Source organism: Theropithecus gelada, chromosome 13 (genome assembly GCF_003255815.1).
Source record: "Theropithecus gelada isolate Dixy chromosome 13, Tgel_1.0, whole genome shotgun sequence".
Taxonomy (NCBI): domain Eukaryota; kingdom Metazoa; phylum Chordata; class Mammalia; order Primates; family Cercopithecidae; genus Theropithecus; species Theropithecus gelada.
In genome coordinates, this window is record NC_037681.1 from 85,653,802 (window position 1) to 85,672,326 (window position 18,525).

General features: G+C 46.0%; 1 protein-coding gene across 5 annotated transcripts in view; it reads left to right on the plus strand.

Moving 5' to 3' along the window:
* The window catches only part of SLC1A4 (solute carrier family 1 member 4), a 34,590-nt gene extending 19,949 nt beyond the window's left edge, over positions 1–14,641 (plus strand). For 3 of the 5 annotated variants that reach the window (XM_025353719.1, XM_025353720.1, XM_025353718.1), the window contains exons 4-8: positions 2,512–2,678; positions 7,257–7,490; positions 8,886–9,080; positions 9,360–9,494; positions 11,727–14,641. In XM_025353719.1, coding sequence (XP_025209504.1) covers positions 2,539–2,678; positions 7,257–7,490; positions 8,886–9,080; positions 9,360–9,494; positions 11,727–11,961 — 939 coding nt within the window. In that variant the 5' untranslated portion in view covers positions 2,512–2,538 and the 3' untranslated portion in view covers positions 11,962–14,641. The remainder of the gene's footprint in view (positions 1–2,511; positions 2,679–7,256; positions 7,491–8,885; positions 9,081–9,359; positions 9,495–11,726) is intronic. The other 2 variants (XM_025353717.1, XM_025353721.1) reach the window with 2 other exon arrangements.
* The last annotated feature ends 3,884 nt before the right edge of the window (positions 14,642–18,525 follow it).

The window sequence follows — 18,525 nt, forward strand, 5'->3', positions numbered from 1 at the left end:
TCCACATTTTTAGCTCCCACATATGAGAACATGTGATATTAAAACTAACTTTCAAATAATAATTGAATTCTCTGGTTTCATTGAATCTTGACCAATTCCAATTAGGACTTGGGACATTATCAAAAAGCGTGAGTTGACAGCCCCAAGGTCAACACCAGGTGTTAGCCATCCAGCTCATAGAATCCTAGTAGGTCAGTAGCAGAGCCAGCACTAAATTCCCCAAATCGTCTCTCTCCCCCAGCTTTCAGCTGTACCCACTGCACCCAGCTTCAATAAATCAAGTCCCAGGAGACAGTAGTGATATTCAGAAGTCTTGGCCAGGTGCAGTGGCTCACACCTGTAATAATAACACTTTGGGAGACTGAGTTGGGAGAATCACTTGAGCCCAGAAGTTCGAGACTGGTTTGGGCAATACAGGGAGATCCCATCTCTACAAAATCAATAAATAAACCTAGCCTGGCATGGTGGCGCATGCCGTGGTTCCAGCTACTCAGGAGGCTGAGGGAAGAGGATTGCTTAGACCCTGGAGATCAAGGCTGCAGTGAGCCGCGTTTGTGCCACTGCACTTCAGCCTGGATGACCCTGTCTCCAAAAAAATAAATAAAAACAGTTGTCTTATTGTCTGTGGAATTAAAATAACATTTTAAGAGGAAGACACTCCAGATAGTGAGCCTAGAATGATCTCCAAGATATTCCATTAATATAATAATAGTTATTGTTGGTTTTCATTTGCCAGACACAGCCTAAGTACTTTACATACATTAACGTATTTATTCTTCATAGCAGTTTTACATATTAGCTACTGTTACTATCTCCGTTTTATAAATGAGGAACTGAGTCACGAAGAGGTTAAGTAATTTACCTAGGTTAAGTAACTTACCTAGACTCCCACAACTAGGAAGTAGTGAAAGTCAGGCTCCAAAGCCAGTGCTCCCTAATTACTATTACTGCTGCTCCTCTATAAGTGATATCTATCAACATAAACAAAAGCGCCCTATACAGTGAACATTGTCCTCACAATGAAAAGTTGGAAGAAAGGCTGGGCGTGGTGACTCACACCTGTAAACCCAGCACTTTGGAAGGCTGAGGCAGGTGGATCACCTGAGGTCGGGAGTTCGAGACCAGCCTGACCAACATGGAGAAACCCCTTCTCTACTAAAAATACAAAATTAGCTGGGCGTGGTGGCGCATGCCTGTAATCCCAGCTACTGGGGAGGCTGAGGCAGGAGAATCGCTTGAACCCAGGAGGTGGAGGTTGTGGTGAGTCGAGATCGCCCCATTGCACTCCAGCCTGGGAAACAAGACCAAAACTCTGTCAAAAAAGAAAGAAAGAAAGAAAAGTTGGAAGAAAATGAAAAGCTACCCCATCACAATTTTTATGATATATATGAATCCATGGCTTTTGGTACATTTCATGTGAATCACACCAGCCACCTAGGTGTCTCCAGTTATGGAAATTAGAAAAGTATTTAGAAAGAAATTTGTGATGATTTTGAGTACCCATCATTTGCCAGACACTTGGGCTAGGGCCCAGCCTTTGCGCTCAAGCTATAAGAGCTAGGGAACACCAACGATTATTTCATAATGTGTGTTGGTGGGATAAAATGTTTGTCTAATATATGCTTGCAGTAAGGAGATTCAGCATTGCCTGAAAAAATTAAGAATACAGTATGTCTATGCATTTTAAGTCAGTGATTTAGGAAAGAGTATCCTGAAAAAGTTCATGTTGATCATGAAAACCTTCTGTGAAGTTTATCGGTTATAAGGTCACTGTAAGAACCTCACAACAAAACTCTGGACATTTAGGAGTCAAAGTTACAGTCACTGATTTGTTATCTGAAGGAATTTTTTTTTGCAGGGGCGCCAGTGTCTCGCTCTGTCGCCCAGGCTGGAGTACAATGGCATGATCTCGGCTCACTGCAACCTCTGCCTCCTGGGTTCAAGTGATTCTCCTGCCTCAGCCTCCCAAGTAGCTGGGATTACAGGCACCTGCCACCATGCCCAGCTAATTTTTGTGTTTTTAGCAGAGACAGGGTTTCACCATGTTGGCCAGGCTGGTCTCAAACTCCTGACTTCAGGTGATCCACTGGCCTTGGCCTCCCAAAGTGCTGGGATTACACGTGTGAGCCGCCGTGCCCAGCCTGAAGGAAGTTTTGACTAACCAGCTCTTCTTTTAAAAGCAGCCCTGTGAGGTGGCTGTCCAACCCCTACTTGAATATATCCCCATGACAGGAAACCCACTACCTTCCACTTTAACCTGTGCCATTTTTGAGCAGCTTTCAGAGTTAACAGCTAGATGAAATTTTTGCTTCTTGGCTTTCTGTGTCCTCAGACTACATCTCCCCTTAAGTTTCCTACCCCTTTATTTGCAGAGTTGCTAACAGTTAAATAAAATATGAGCCTTTTCTCATTCTGGGCACAGTGTTTCAGTCTGGTGGGGACACCAAGCAAATACATCTTTAATTCTCACTCATCTGTTGTAAACTTGTTCTATCCTCTTTGATCCTGCAGATCCCCATAGGCACTGAGATCGAAGGGATGAACATTTTAGGATTGGTCCTGTTTGCTCTGGTGTTAGGAGTGGCCTTAAAGAAACTAGGCTCCGAAGGAGAAGACCTCATCCGTTTCTTCAATTCCCTCAATGAGGCGACGATGGTGCTGGTGTCCTGGATTATGTGGTGAGTGCTGCCCTGCCGTCTACTCTCTCTCTCCTTCCTCCTGCCATCCAGAGAAGAGTCCACCTTGCTGTTCTAGGTGCCTATGTGGGGCCACCTGGCACAATGCTGTGTATGTGGTTGATGCACCACAGGCCAGGTTTGGTACAGGGGATGATAGAAGTGGAGACAGTTTCTCCTCTTGTCCAGGACCTCAGAGAGCCAGGCATGCACCACAGTTACCAGTCATTTCCTCAGTGTCCACACTGACCCCTTGGTGTTTCCATCACCGGGATCTGTTTATAGGTTCCTACCACCAGCCAGTTCATGTGGGTTGCCCATGTCATCTTGTGGGGCAGTGAATTCCATTAGTTTGCTATCTGTTGCGTGAAATAAGGTTCACTTATCTGAAAATGATAGACTTCAAGCTTCAAAGGGACCCTTTACTATGGTAGTTCACAGCATGGAGGACGAGGACAAGTCCATCTTCACCCCATGCATATATAAGTTGGAATGCTCTTCTTTTATGCAGGCTTTTTTTTGAAACAGAGTTTTGCTCTTGTTGCCCAGGCTGGAGTGCAGTGGCACGATCTCAGCTCCCTGCAACCTCCTCCTTCTGGGTTCAGGCGATTCTCCTGCCTCAGCCTCCCGAAAAGCTGGGATTACAGGCATCTGCCACCACACCCAGCTAATTTTTTTTATTTTTAGTAGAGACGGGGTTTCACCACGTTGGCCAAGCTGGTCTCAAACTCCTGACCTCAGGTGATCCACCCGCCTTGGCCTCCCAAAGTGCTGGGATTACAGGTGTGAGCCACTGCGCCTGGCCCTTTTATGTAGGCTTTTAATTTGTAAGTGTTTTTTTGTGTGATATCAATGAAAGCATGATTGTTAAGTAACAATTCTTAGATTGATTCTTGGCTAAAAGGTAAAAATTTGACCAGCTCCCTCAAAGCAACTTCTCAGAAATCACACCAATTCCAGTATCAATCTCTCATAAGCTTTATCCTGCTGTTTTACCCAAACTAGACCTCTGTGGCTTCTATTTAATTTTTTTTTTTTTTTTGAGACAGAGCCTCTCTCTGTTGCCTAGACTGGAGTGCAGTGATGTGATCTCGGTTCACTGCAACCTCTGCCTCCTGGGTTCAAGTGATTCTCCTGCCTCAGCCTCCCAAGTAGCTGGGATTACAGGCACCCGCCACCAAGCCCGGCTAATTTTTGTATTTTTGGTAGAGACAGGGTTTCACCATGTTGGCCAGGCTGGTCTCTAACTCCTGACCTCAGGCGATCTGCCTGCCTTGGCCTCCCAAAGTGCTAGGATTACAGGCGTGAGCCACCGCACCCGGCCGGACATTTGCTTTTAATCTGGAAACCAATGTAGTCTTTCCTTCAATTTGATGTACCAGTCACATAAGCAGGTATTCAGTAAGGCAGATCCTGCTGAATGTCTAACTGCAGCAAGAGAGCGAGAGACCTGTTGCTCAGAAATGTATATTACACAGAATTGAAGTTTAAAATGCCTTAACTAGTTAAGGGATCTCAACCAAGTGTGGGAGACATTGTCAGTATTACCACTTTCTTCATGAAGTCTTTCCTTTACTAATTACCCACTCCAAAACCCTAGTACCTGTCTACCCTACACTATTCACAGAAATAACTTTCAGATGTATTAAATCCAGAGTCAGCCAACTTTGCAAGCCACATGTTCTCTATTGCAACTACCCAACTCTGCCACTGTAGGAGAGAAGTACCTATTCACAATTCGTAAATGAAAGAGCATGACTATGTTCCAATAAAACTTTATTTACAAAAACTCACACTGCTAACTCCTGGATTAAACTAACCAGGGAGGAAGGAAGAAAAGAACGAAAGAAAGAGAGGAGTCTTCTGAAAATATTAGAAGAAAATATAGAGGCAGGAAAAGTCTTCCTAAACAAGATATAAAAAGTAAAAGCCATAAAAAGCTGCTAAACTTAACCACATCAAAATATAAAAAGTCTGGCCGGGCGCGGTGGCTCAAGCCTGTAATCCCAGCACTTTGGGAGGCCGAGACGGGCGGATCACGAGGTCAGGAGATCGAGACCATCCTGGCTAACACGGTGAAACCCCGTCTCTACTAAAAAACACAAAAAACTAGCCGGGCGAGGTGGTGGGCGCCTGTAGTCCCAGCTACTCGGGAGGCTGAGGCAGGAGAATGGCGGGAACCCGGGAGGCGGAGCTTGCAGTGAGCTGAGATCCGGCCACAGCACTCCAGCCTGGGCGACAGAGCAAGACTCCGTCTCAAAAAAAAAAAAAAAAAAAAATATAAAAAGTCTGCATGCAAAAGATAATTCGAACAAAGTTAAAAGTCAAGACATTCATTTCTAAAAACTGATATATATATTTGCATACTGTATATATAGAAAAAAAGAGTTCTGATTACTGAAAAAGAAAAATCACTGAATGAACTATCAGAAAATGGACAAAGTATATGAAATATCAGAAAATGGACAAAGTATGTGAAACCTGATGACCAGTAAACGTTTTAAGGGATGCTCAACCTCATTAGAAACAGGGAAATGAAAAATTTGGTTTTATCGGGCATTGATAACAGTGAGGGTGAGGTTTCTCAACCATGACACTATCGACATTTTGGGCTGATCAGTCTTTGTGGGAGGCTGTCTCGTGACTGTAGGATGTTTAGCACCATCCTGGCCCCCACCTGCTTGATGCCACTAGCACCATGCCCCGAAAGTTGTGACAACCAAACTGTCTTCCAAACAAAATCATCCCTGCATAAGAACCACTGTTGCAGAGGAAAGATTATTCTCCTGGACTGCTGGTGGGAATGTGATATGGAATAACCACTTTGGAGAACAATAGGGCAGTATCTACTGAAATTTAAAATGTACACATCCCATAACTCAGCAGTTCACTTCTTAGCATCTCTACCTAGAGAACAAAGGCATGTGGGCACCACGAAGCATGTTTGCAGTGTTGTTTGTAATGGCAAACCTGGGAACAACTTAAACGTCCACCAACAGGATGATGATGAAGTAACCTATGGTATTTCCATTCTGAAGACAATATTTAAAGACAATGAGGTAAAGGTGGAAACAACCCAAGTGTCCATTAGTGGATGAATGGACAAACAAAGTGAGATATAGACATACAATAGAATATTATTCAGCCTTAGAAAGAAGTACAATTCTAACTCATGCTCCAATGTGGATGAAGTCCGAAGACATCATACTAAGTGGAATAACCCAGACACAAAAGGACAAATACTGTATGATTCTACCTTTGTGTACCTAGAATAGTCAAATTCAGAGAGATAGGAAGTAGAATGGTGATTCTCAGGAGCTGAGAGGAGGGGAAAATAGGCCATTATGTTTAATGATTTCAAAGTTTGGGATGATGGAAAAGTTCTGGATTTGGATAGTGATGATAGTTGCACAAGAATGTGAATGAGCTTCATGCCACTGAACTCTACACTTAAAAATGGTTAAGATGGTAAATTTTATGTTATGTATATTTTACCACAATAAAAAATGAATGGGGTAGATTTCCATGTATTGATATGAAGAGATTTCAAAGATATAATATAGGGTGAAAAAGAAATAAACACACAGATTTAAATACATACCTATGTATCTAATTGCATAGGAGGTAGGAGTGGTTATTTGAGGTGGGTCCTGATTGAGGATGGTACTTAAAGAGGATTTTGGTGTCATCTATGTTTTAATTTTTTTGAAAGGAGAATGTATTCATGTATTACTATCGGTTTTTTAATTAATAATTACTGCTTAGAATCTCTCTAGAAAGAAAACTCAAGAAACCAGTGACATTGTCTCCAGGGAGGGGAAATCTGGGTGCTTGGGAGACAGATGAGACGGAGATTTCACTCTATTCACTCTTTTGTATCCCTTGAAATTTGAACTATGTGAAATTATTACCTACACAATTAAAATTTACAAATAAAGTCAGCAGTTAGAAAGTTCTTCCTGAATTTATATTAATTCAAAACAACTGACTTTTGTTCTTTGTAGCTCCCACAGTCCATTCCTTCCCATCCTGCCTTTAAAAAACTCTCACGCTCCAGGCGTGTTCCCAGAGTGTCATTGTTAATGACTTTTTCCCACGGAATCATGTTGTCTAAGCCACAAAGACTTTAAAACTTCACAGAAGTCCTAGCTTTGGCTCAATTTTGTATCACAGCCACTCTGTGAAATAGGTGTTAGTCTTTTGTGTTTCTAAGTTCTCAGAACAAGCCTGAGCAAAGCCAAAAGTCAGGCTCACAATCCTGGAGGCTTTGATCTCGATTTCCTTGCCTTTCCTCCTGGGAATCCCTGTGACTGGTAGCATCCTACTGTATCCAAGGGGAAAGACGTCTGGGTTCTGGTCCTGACTCCGTTACCCTTGGTAAGTGGTCATCCTCATTTTACCCAGTCTCACGGCCTGTAAAATGGGGATGGTATAACCCTGACCATTTCGGTTCCTCAGGGTTATCCCAGGGAGAGATGAAGATGGCCTGGTTGAAAGTCCCTGCTTCTGCATCAGGAAGGGCCTGCATCTCTCACCCCGGCCTTATCCCCTACTGATGAGTACCCTGTGCTTGTGCCCTAGGTACGTACCTGTGGGCATCATGTTCCTTGTTGGAAGCAAGATTGTGGAAATGAAAGACATCATCGTGCTGGTGACCAGCCTGGGGAAATACATCTTCGCATCTATATTGGGCCATGTTATTCACGGAGGAATTGTTCTGCCACTTATTTATTTTGTTTTCACACGAAAAAACCCATTCAGATTCCTCCTGGGCCTCCTCGCCCCATTTGCGACAGCATTTGCTACCTGCTCCAGGTGAGTGGGTTTTGGGTCTCTTCACTGCTCTGAGCCATATCAACATGGAAGCAGGCGAGCCCAGTGGTAGATGCACAGCCAGTGTCTTGATATACTTCAATTCCTGGAAAACTCTAAATCGGTCTTCTGTTATTTATTTATTTATTTTCTTTTTTAAGAGACAATATCTTCCCATGATTGCCCAGGCTGGTCTCAAACTCCTGGGCTCAAGTGATCCTCTCACCTCGGCCTCCCGAGTAGCTGGGATTACAGGCATGCACAGTCACAGCAAGCCTCACGTGATTTCTTAAAATGACCAGCCCCACAGCTTTTCTGTATTCCCCTGGGGTGGGTTTTTGTTTCATTTACTATTCTACTGAAGTGACCTCATTCTCTTCTCCCTCTTATGCCTTAGAGGTCAGCAGATCATTAGTTAGCCCAGCTGCCGGTCCCTCACCCTAATTAGGAAGACCTTTGCCTCAGTAAAAGAAGGCAGCCCACCTAACTCAAAATGCATTGCAGGAAAGTTTCTAGAATGGTTCCTGCCCAATTCTCCCTTTCTGGATGTATGAATTAGAAAACGAGTCTTGAGGCACTGTGGTGAGGGATGCATGCTCAGCCCTCTAGGAGACCACAATAGTGTGGGATTATCTAATTTAGCACAAGAGATGCATCCTGTCATTCACTGGAAAACCTTCAAAAAAAACCCCCCTGGGTTTTCTACATATGTAAAAATTTTCAAAGGATGGCAGCACGTCGTTTCATACACACATTTAGTTTTGCCTCTACTGCTCATTTCCTCCCAATCTGGATGGCTATTTATATAACAAGGAAGTGGGAGTAAAAAAAAAAAAAAAAAAATTAGGGAAGGAAGTTCCTCTGGCCTAGACAAAAAACCTCTTTCTCAGCTGCACCAACTAACCTCTGCAGAGCCTGCAGAGCCAGCTAGAGGGAGCAGGTGCTGTTCTTATGGTTATCTACTTAGTTATTCTTTCCAAACTCGCCGAGCCATTTCTGGTTTCTGGCCTAAAAGAAAAAAAAAAATGATAGTTTACCATTTACTTTTGGGAGGGGAGCACTCAAGAGAGGAGGTGCACATGTAAATAGTTGTTTGTTCTCTTGGGAACATTTTACACCAGGAAGCAATATGCACTTAAGAAACTTGGAACACGTGAATCCAAGTAAATAATAGAACAGGTAAATGAAGGCAGTCATATTTTAAGTATTTCGGGAGTTGCCAAAGCCTCGTGTTGTGACAGAAGTTTTAAAGTGATTCTGTTTTTTCCCTTATTTCATGAGAAGAAAGCCAGAAACGAAGATGGTGCTAATTGTTCTGTTCTGGGGCCTGAGACAAGACACATGTTAGCCTGCCTGGGACTGTTGTCATGTCTGGTGGTTTGTTTTTCCCATTTCTAGCTCAGCGACCCTTCCCTCGATGATGAAGTGCATTGAAGAGAACAATGGTGTGGACAAGAGGATCAGCCGGTTTATTCTCCCCATCGGGGCCACCGTCAACATGGACGGAGCAGCCATCTTCCAGTGTGTGGCCGCGGTGTTCATTGCGCAACTCAACAACGTAGAGCTCAACGCAGGACAGATTTTCACCATTCTGTAAGCTCCTCATTCTTTCCCTGGTCCAAAACTGAAGGTTTTTCTTGTGATTTCCTTTGAAAAACCAATCTCACCACGACTTGGTGTCTCGCTAGTAAAATGAGGACAGTGGGGATTCGTTACTTGAAGAGCGTATGTTGACTCTTAAGGGCATAGCCAGCAGCGCCTATGGAGGGATGGTTTTTAGTTTCCAGTCACATTGCAGCTGCATGGTCTGCATTTCTCTGTGTCCACTCCATGCTCTATGTTAATGGCTGGCCCTGCTCTGCTGTCCCTTAGAGTGACCGCCACAGCATCCAGTGTTGGAGCAGCAGGTGTGCCAGCTGGAGGGGTCCTCACCATTGCCATTATCCTGGAGGCCATTGGGCTGCCTACTCATGACCTGTCTCTGATCCTGGCTGTGGACTGGATTGTGTAAGTAACAAGTCCCAAGAACACCAAAACGAGTCTGCACTGAGTTCCCTGGGAGCTTGACACTGCTGGGCCTGGGGCATGCAGAGAAACTTCAGATACACTCCAGCCTTCTGAAGGAGCCTGCAGTGGAGCTGGCACAGCAAGATTTAGAGCTAGGAAAAATTAAACAATATGAGAGTCACATGCCCGTGAACATCCAGGAATGACCATGAGATGTCATTACCAAGAACTTGCTTATAGCATCCAGTAAAGTAGGGGTCCACAGCTGAGGCCCTCAGTACAGGCCCAGGGGACACGAGGGTCTACGGAGTTGTTGACTGCATAGGAGTAATAAGTCGATGGAGCAGTGATCCTTTGGGAATGATTGTCCCTGGCCAGGAAAATTCCAAGGAGCTATTTCTGTGAGGGGAGAGAGGATGAACCATGCCGATGTGAGTGACCTGGGCTCGGGCTCGGGCTCAGCAGAGGAGGAGGCAGGGACGAAGGTGTGATCCAGACCACATCTCTGGGGCCGCTGTGAAGACACAAAACAGTTTCTGTGCATGGATTCTTTGAGTCACGTGATACCATTTGCAGGCATGAACAATATCTGTTTTATAGGGAAGGCTGGCTGAGGTACTAAAGTTGAGACAGAAGAGCCTGTGGGTAAGAAAAAGAGCCCTGGAGCCCAGGTGCCTGGATTGAAATCCCAGCTTTGCTATCTATAGTTGTGTAATGTCCACTGTGTATGCTTTGGTCTGCTCATCTGTAAAATGGGAATGATCATAGCAGCCACACCAGGGTTGTGGGGAAGATTGAGCGAGTTAGCACAGGAACAGCACACAGAATAATGAGCATGTGGTAAAACATTCAATTCATGTCAGCAAGGAGAGACACTCCAGAGGTTCGTCACAGGCAGGGCCTGGCACTGGGCTCGTGGACTGGCCTGCTGTAGCGGGGAATGGTAGTTCTTCCAACTTGAAGGAGCTTCTCAGGGCAATGAGGGTGAAATCTGCAAAAGAGACCTGCACTGCCCAGACACCTCATCAGAGGGAACTTTGTGCCTGAGCTGGCCAGCTGGACAGGACCAGAGCTGACAGAAGCCCCCTCTCCTTCCTCACCCAGCCACCTCCTGTGCATGGAGAAGAGGCATCCAAGAGGTGCTTGGCCAGGAACAGGGAAATAGGGCACCAGGCCAGCTGCCCAGCAGAGACCTGAAGTCACACAGCCCGCCAGCCACCCCATCCCCTCTGATTCTGCAGACAGCAGGACCACACTCTGCGGGGAGTCAGCTCCCCAGTGCCCTCAGGGAAGATCACATTTTCCCCTCTCTTCAAAATGTGCACAATACTTCCTCTGAGCTCCAGGGACAGGGGAATGGTATTAGCTAATCTATAGCACAACAAGCTAGCTTCTGAAAAGGACAGTGATATTTTCTCTGAGGTAGTATTTATATTTGCCGACGGGAGCGGAACACATATGAAGATTAACATCCACAGTAAAGCAGCGTTGACATGAGAAAAAGAAGGGAAGCTCCCACAGTGTATTATTCAGTGGAAGAAAAGCTAGACACATAACTGTATCTACACTATTATCCCAATATGTTTGTTTATTTGTTTACTTATTAGAGACACGGTCTTACTGTGTAGTCCAGGCTGAGTGCGATGGTGTCATCATAGCTCACTGAAGCTTTGAACTCCTGGACTCAAGCAATCCCCCCACCTCAGCCTCCTGAGTAGCTAGGATTACAGGCACACACTACCATGCCCAGCTAATTTGTTTATTTTTTGTAGAGACAGGATCTCACTATGTTGCCCAGGCTGGTCTCAAACTCCTGGCCTTAAACAGTCCTCCCACCTCAGCCTCCCAAATTGCTGGGATTACAGGCATGAGCCACTGTATCTGGCTTATGTGTGATTTTTAATGATGGTATCTAATACATATAAAATACGTGTATAGAAAGGTGACCGGAAGGAAATAGATTAAAATGTGCACACAGATTCACTCAGTTGTGGACTAGGGGTGAGTGGCTTGTTTGCTTCTTTATGCTCTTTTTTATTCTTTCTATAAAAATAAAAAGTGTTTAAAGAAAATCAGTTTAGAACAAGGTAAAGCGTATGCCTTAGAAGCATGCTCTCCAGGAAGCAACAGGGCCGCTCACAATCATGACTTTCCCTCGGCATCCAGGCTGCCTGTGACAGGACCCGATCCCCCAGCAGTAGATGTAATAGCTGCCTCTTCTTTTCCCGCCAGGGACCGGACCACCACGGTGGTGAATGTGGAAGGGGATGCCCTGGGTGCGGGCATTCTCCACCACCTGAATCAGAAGGCCACGAAGAAAGGCGAGCAGGAACTGACTGAGGTGAAAGTGGAAGCCATCCCCAACTGCAAGTCTGAGGAGGAGACGTCGCCCCTGGTGACACACCAGAACCCCCCTGGCCCCGTGGCCAATGCCCCAGAACTGGAATCCAAGGAGTCGGTTCTGTGATGGGGCTGGGCTTTGGGCTTGCCTGCCAGCAGTGATGTCCCACCCTGTTCACCCAGCCGCCAGTCATGGACATAGGGCACTGCCCTTGCCAACTTTTACTCTCCCAAGCAATGCTTTGGCCCAGTTGCTGGCCTGAGGCTTACCTCTCGGCACTGGCATTGGGCTCCCCAGCCGGAACTGGTTACCAAGGACAAGGACACTCTGACATTCGGCTTGATCCACGTCCAGGTGCAACTGTGTGTACACCAGGGATCTGTTTGGAAACAACCCCTTGAGCTGCCAGGCTCAAGAAATCATGGACTCACAGGGTCCTGTGGTTATGCCTGGGAAAAATGTAGATGTATTTCACTGTCCCCGGTCAGCTCTGCATCAGATGTTTTCTGAGCAAACCAAGGGAGTTTATGGTCATCTGTTGCATTGCCTCGAGTTGTAGTCATTGAAAAAATGCTCAAATTCTTAGCCATGGCTGGACTTTGCTGAGCTGGGACTCAGGTGTTTAAAGAGTCTGTGCTATAGCGAGGTGTGGGTAGCTTCTGATCCCTGGGTTCTGGGAGACTGCAGGTGCTCCACAATGTCAAGTTAGAAATACTCCAGGTGGGTGTCAGCACTGTGGGCGTCTCTGGTCCACAGCCTTAGGTAAACAACTTAGATTCTGAGGTCAAAGGAAAAAGGAGAGGGGGCGAAGAGGGGCACAGCTTTCTCTAATCTAATGAGGACAGGACAGGTTTCACACACAATTGTCCCAGTTCTCATCCCAGCCCTGGGGCACTTTTCTGCTTCCTTCTGGAGGCCTGGGCCTCTGACAACACTGTAGCTTTTTCTCCATTCACTCTGATTTGGCAACAGGCCAGAGAGGGGCCTCCTTCACTGGGGAGGTGTGATGTAGTCATCACATTCAGGATGCTTGTTGATTTCTCATCTATTATTTGAATTCAACTGGACACTCTGTAAAATGCTGCACTGCATAGTACACCACCACCCCAGAGAAAACCATGTACTAATTGGAGTGGGGTACCCCCATTTGCAGGTTCCCAGGTCCCCTGGCTTTGGCTGACTTCAAAATATAGATCCCTTTCTTGCCAGTACATCCAAGTTTAAAATTATCAGCAAAATGGTCCATGTTTTTCCAATTATCTGCTGACGCGGTTCTAAGCTAAGTGAGGGGGAAGATCTGAGAGCCTGCTGTTTGTGGCTGTTGACGCATAGTCGTGATGTAACAGGTCCTGGGGCCTCACTTTACCCCATTTGTAAAATGGGGCTAATGTCACCTGCCTCTTACCTACCTCAGAGGGATTTGGTGAGGCAAACTGTTAATCTGTGAAGACGACCATTTCACGTCTTGGATATCAAGTGCTAACCCAGTATGCTCTTCTTTTTTATGTAAGGGACAGCTTTCTCCATGGAGTCCTTCTGCTGGTCAGGATAGCGTTTCTGAGCAGGGCTTTGTTCTCTATGTGCGTTAGGACTTTTATCATGCCCTCATTCTATGTGTAGTTACTTGATAGCATCAGACACAGCCTCTTCCTAATGTCCTTCAAGTTTTCATGAACTAGCGACCCCACCTTCCACCATGGTTCTGGGCACCTGATTTTTGCTGTGAACCCCAGACCCAGGCACTGTTTCTGCCACCCTGTAACAGGCCATTAACGCTCCCCAGTGTTCAGCCTCCTTCATTCCCTTGTTTTCCCTGTTGCTATGTGTCACCTGGGCCCTACAGCAGGGGCACACGCTTATGGATGTGTGTACCATTGAGATGAGAATGGGCAGATGGAATGGAGACCATCGAGCCACACCCCCTTCTTAAAATTGGGGACATGAGCCTGAGCAGAAGGGGTGAAGAAGAGCCATGGGACACAGAGTTGACCCAGCCAGGGGGAAAACCCAGCTCTCTTTAAACCAGCTAAGCCCTTCCAGTCTCCTGTGAAGCCAGGAGGGACCAGGAACCATGCAGAGGAAACTGGAAACTTTTCTCCGCTGCGTAGAGCATGTTGCTGATACTCTTCTGTTTTCAAGGGAAACACATTGTTTGATTCCAAATGGCAAATGAACACTCACTATTTTTCAGGCTTCAGTAAATCTTTTTTCTTCTTTCATATATATATATACACACACATATATCTATACACACATATGTGTGTTATGTGTATGTGTTGTATATATGTGTATGTGTATATATAGTTTTAGCTCCAAGCCAAGCAAGTTTGTGTTTGGATAGAGGTGAACTTAACTATTAACTACAAGTTGAACGTCTTTGGTATCTTGATTTTCCCATTTCTAAAGATGAATTTCACAAAGCCATAAAGCGTGAAATTAGAGCTGGACTTCAGACTCACTGGCTGACCATCCTGTGTCGTGGCCTGGCCCTGCAGTAAGAAGCGTGTCTCAGTCTGGAGAAGGGTGCTTTCGAGGAGTGTGCAGGTGGCCCTTCCCTTGGAGGCGAGAAGAGAGAATGTGCCTTGTATCGTCCTGGTTTTCAGTCCACAGAGTCGGTAGACCAAGGGTTACCTGACTGGGGAAAATCTCACATCTCCTTGTCCGAAAACTTTTCCCCTGCTGTTCTCTTTCTAACATGTTGTCATAAATCTGTTCAGATACTGTTTATCTGACTGTTTTGTATGTGTGACAATTGCCTTAAAACATAGCACAGTCCTCAGAAATGAATACAGTGTTTCCACCGGAATCTGCAGTTCCTTTATTCCCTTCTCGTGTGTTGAAGCGGCACTTGCTGATGGAGGAGCTGTTGCTCTTCTAGGAGATGGGCTTTGGGTGACTAAAGGGATTTGTTTTCCTTGCTCCTTTCATCAGGCACGAGCCCCTGAGGCAGGGCAGGCATGCTCAGGGGGCAGCGCTACTGCTGGAGCTGCTGTCGCTGATCCTTCTGCGGCCACCAGATTGCAACTGGGAAGTGTCAAGCTGCTCAGGGGCTTCCCAGACCACACCAGCAGGGCTCTTGCAAAAAGTGTGTGGTTTTGCTACATACTTCCATAAAGTTATGTCTTGTCAGAACAACTAGGTCAACAAGCCTTAACTGAGCATCTGCCGTAAGGCAAGCATCAAGTAGGAACAACAGGAAGAATTTGCCCCAGGCCCTAGGATTCTGGGAAAGTCCTTGAAAGAGAGCAGTTGCCCATGCCTCTACTATGGCACCACCACACCTAGCCCATGCTTTTATATAATCTTGTTTTCAATGACACCACATTCCAGCAACATTAGGGAATCTAGACACCTCTTATAATAGGATTATCCTGCAAACAGAGTGGAAGCCTCTGAAGAAACAGATCCCCTCTCTGACCTGAACATTTCCAGCTCTTCATATAATACAGGAACCAGTTTTCATTTCTGGGCAAGCCCCAAAGTATGAGGAGTTCACACCAATCAGGGGCCTGATGGGGCCTGTTAGGAGTAACAATTTGGATTCTTACCCTGAAGTGTGGTTGCCTTGATTCTCTGTTGTGGAGAGTGTTTGGAGGTTGGGATTAGTACTTGGTGAGTCAGTTTTCTGATGTAACCAAACCAAGATGAGCAAATCTACACTCTCAAACCATCTCTTCCCTGGGGATCAGAAGGAGTGCTGATCTGATGAGCCACTTGAACCTGCTCACAGGAACTGTAAATCGTGTCTGAATAGCACAGACAATGTAGCAGGCAGGACCACAGGCTGTCTGGGTTCCACTCCCAGCTCTGCTGTTTGCTTGCTGCACGACCCTGGGCATGATAACCTCTCCATGCCACAGTCTCATATTTAAAATGGGGAGACCGAGTGCAGTGGCTCACACCTGTCATCCCAGCACTTTGGGAGGCCAAGGCAGGAGGACTGATTGAGGCCAAGAGTTTGAGACCAGCCTGGGAAGCAAAACAAGACCCTGTCACTATAAAAATTTTAAAAATTAGCTGCATGCCTATAGTCCCAGCTACTCCACAGGTTGGGGTAGGAGGATCACTTGAACCTGGAGGTCAAAGCTGCAGCGAGCCCATGATCATGCCACTGCAGTCTAGACTGGGTGACAGAGTGAGAGTCTGTTTCAAAAAATACATATTCTTTTTAAAAAGTGTTTTCTTAAAAAAAGAAGAGCCTTAGCTGGGCACATTGGCTCACATCTATAATCCCAGCACTTTGGGAGGCCGAGGTGGGAGGATCACTTGAGGTCAAGAGTTTGAGAGCAGCCTGGCCAACATGATTAAACCCCATCTTTACTAAAAATACAAACATTTAGCCGGGTGGGGTGGCGCGTGCCTGTAATCCCAGCTACTTGGGAGGAGAATCGCTGGAACCCGGGAGGCAGAGGTCTCAAAAAAAAAAAAGCCTTTTACCCAAACATGTGTAACTGATGAAGTTCAACATTGTAAGTTAAAGTGTGGTCTGGATCTAGGAAACTGATTCTGTTTACATTGGTGGGGCTGCCTCAGCATGCAGTTCCACCACCATTCATCTATTCTGTGCGAATGGAGCTTGCAGGAGTTGTGCAGTAGGTAGCCTTCATGGCTATAATGTGACAGCCCTGAACTGTGCGGGTGAGTTGCAGTTAAAAGCTTTGACTCTCAACTCAAACATAAAGCATGTTGAATCTGTCTTCCCTATAAATTGTTTCCCTTTTAATAGTTATGGGCTAATCAGTTTCAAAGCAATAGGGCTGCAGTCTAGAGGAACTTCCTTAATCAGCTTCATTAGTCATGATTTTTCCATTTGTGGTGTTCCTCTAACAAAGCATCTGTTTGTGGCTACGCGCTTTGTAGTATTAATGAACCCTTTCTCTCTCTGGTCCTCAGAGCACCCTGGGTTGGCTAGCTGGATTGCTCACAGACCTTCCTCACCTCCAACCAAGCACCTTTAAGAGGACCAATCTCGTGACAAAAGCATGGCCCTGAGATCTTGTGAGTGGTAGCCCACTCCATTCAGTCCTTCCAGAAACGCAGTACAACAATGGTCAGGCCTGAAAGAGCCCAGATGCCAAAAAGCACAGTGTTATAAACCCAACAAACTGATGTACAGGGGAGAAGTCAGTTTCGTAGTTTCCTTCAGGTGCGGGGAGAGGGGCCTGTGAAGTGCTAGGAATGCTCTATTTCTTGATCTGGATGGATGTTTGCTTTGTGATAATTCATTAGGTTATACACTTATGTGGTTTGTTTGTCTTTTTGGGGATGGAGTCTTGCTCTCTCACCCAGGCTGGTGTACAAAGGTGCCACCTCGGTTCAATGCAACCTCCGCCTCTCGGGTTCAAGTAATTCTCCCTGCTCAGCCTCCCAAGGAGCTGGGATTACAGGCTTGCTCCACCACACTCGGCTAATTTTTTGTATTTTTTTAGTATAGACGGGGTTTCACCATGTTGGCCAGGGCTGGTCTTGAACTCCTAACCTCAAGTGATCTGCCTGCCTCGGCCTCCCAAAGTGCTAGGATTACAGGCCATTTATGTTTAATAAGTGTACGCTTTTACTTTTCACAAAGTGAGAAGAAAACACCAGGGGTGTAGGAGGTGGGTGGTAATTAGGGCCCAATGGAAGACCCGGTAGCAGTTACCAGTCACTTTGGATGACCATGTTTTTTCTCAGCTGTCCTGTGACCCATCAGAAATCCCCTCAGCTAACTGCACCTTGGTCATCTAGAGCAATGGTCGGCAAACTATGGCTCACAGGCCAAAGCCAGCCCATTGCCTGTTTCTGTATGGCCCATGGGCAGTGCCCCAGCATATGAGCAGCATGAGCCACAGAGGCCAAGCCTGGGTGTTTCCCTCCACCCCTGTCAGGGCCGACTTGCCCATAAGGCACAGGACTCACAGGGCCTGAGGCCCACAATGCTTTTAGGGGTCCACAAAATTTTCTTTATTATTATTATTATTTTTTTTTTGAAACAAGGTGTCGCTCTGTCGCCCAGGCTGGAGTGCAGTAGCATGATCACAGCTCACTGTAGCCTCCACCTTCTGGGCTTAAGCGATTGTCCCGCCTCAGCCTCCCAAAGTGCTGGGATTACAGGCGTGAGCCACTGCTCCAGCCCCACAAAAATATTTTCATTTACTTTTAAATCAGAAAAATGTCCCCAGGATATTGGGATGATGTGAACAGGTGGCTTGACGTTCATAGCAGGGACGCATGGGTGATTTTCCTATTATCAATTTTTGGTCTGCAACAAAATGAGGTACTGAAACTCTGGCAAGTCTTTGCTGAGCCCTAGGATAAGCTGGGCTTGTAGGGCTCCCCAGGGGAGCAGCCCCCATTAGCAGAACCTACCCCCACCCCCCACGCCCCTACACACAGAGAAAGTGGGCATAGCAGGGCCTCTTCCTCAATAAAGTGCTAGCTGAGGAGACACTTGTCCAGGAATCCCTGATCTCACCCATTTCCACTTCACTAAAGCACACTGAAAAGCATTAGCCTGATACATACAAGATACCTGATGTATACATATCCATGGAGATTTAAGAAAGAAAGCAACCATCAACTGCTAAAATACTTCCCTGGAAGCTCGACCCTTCTATCAAAACCCAAATCCAGTCTGTCCCTAAGCGTGAGAGTCAAGGACAAGAGCACACCCATTTTTAGTAAATCTATGGCCTGCTGGGAACATGAGTC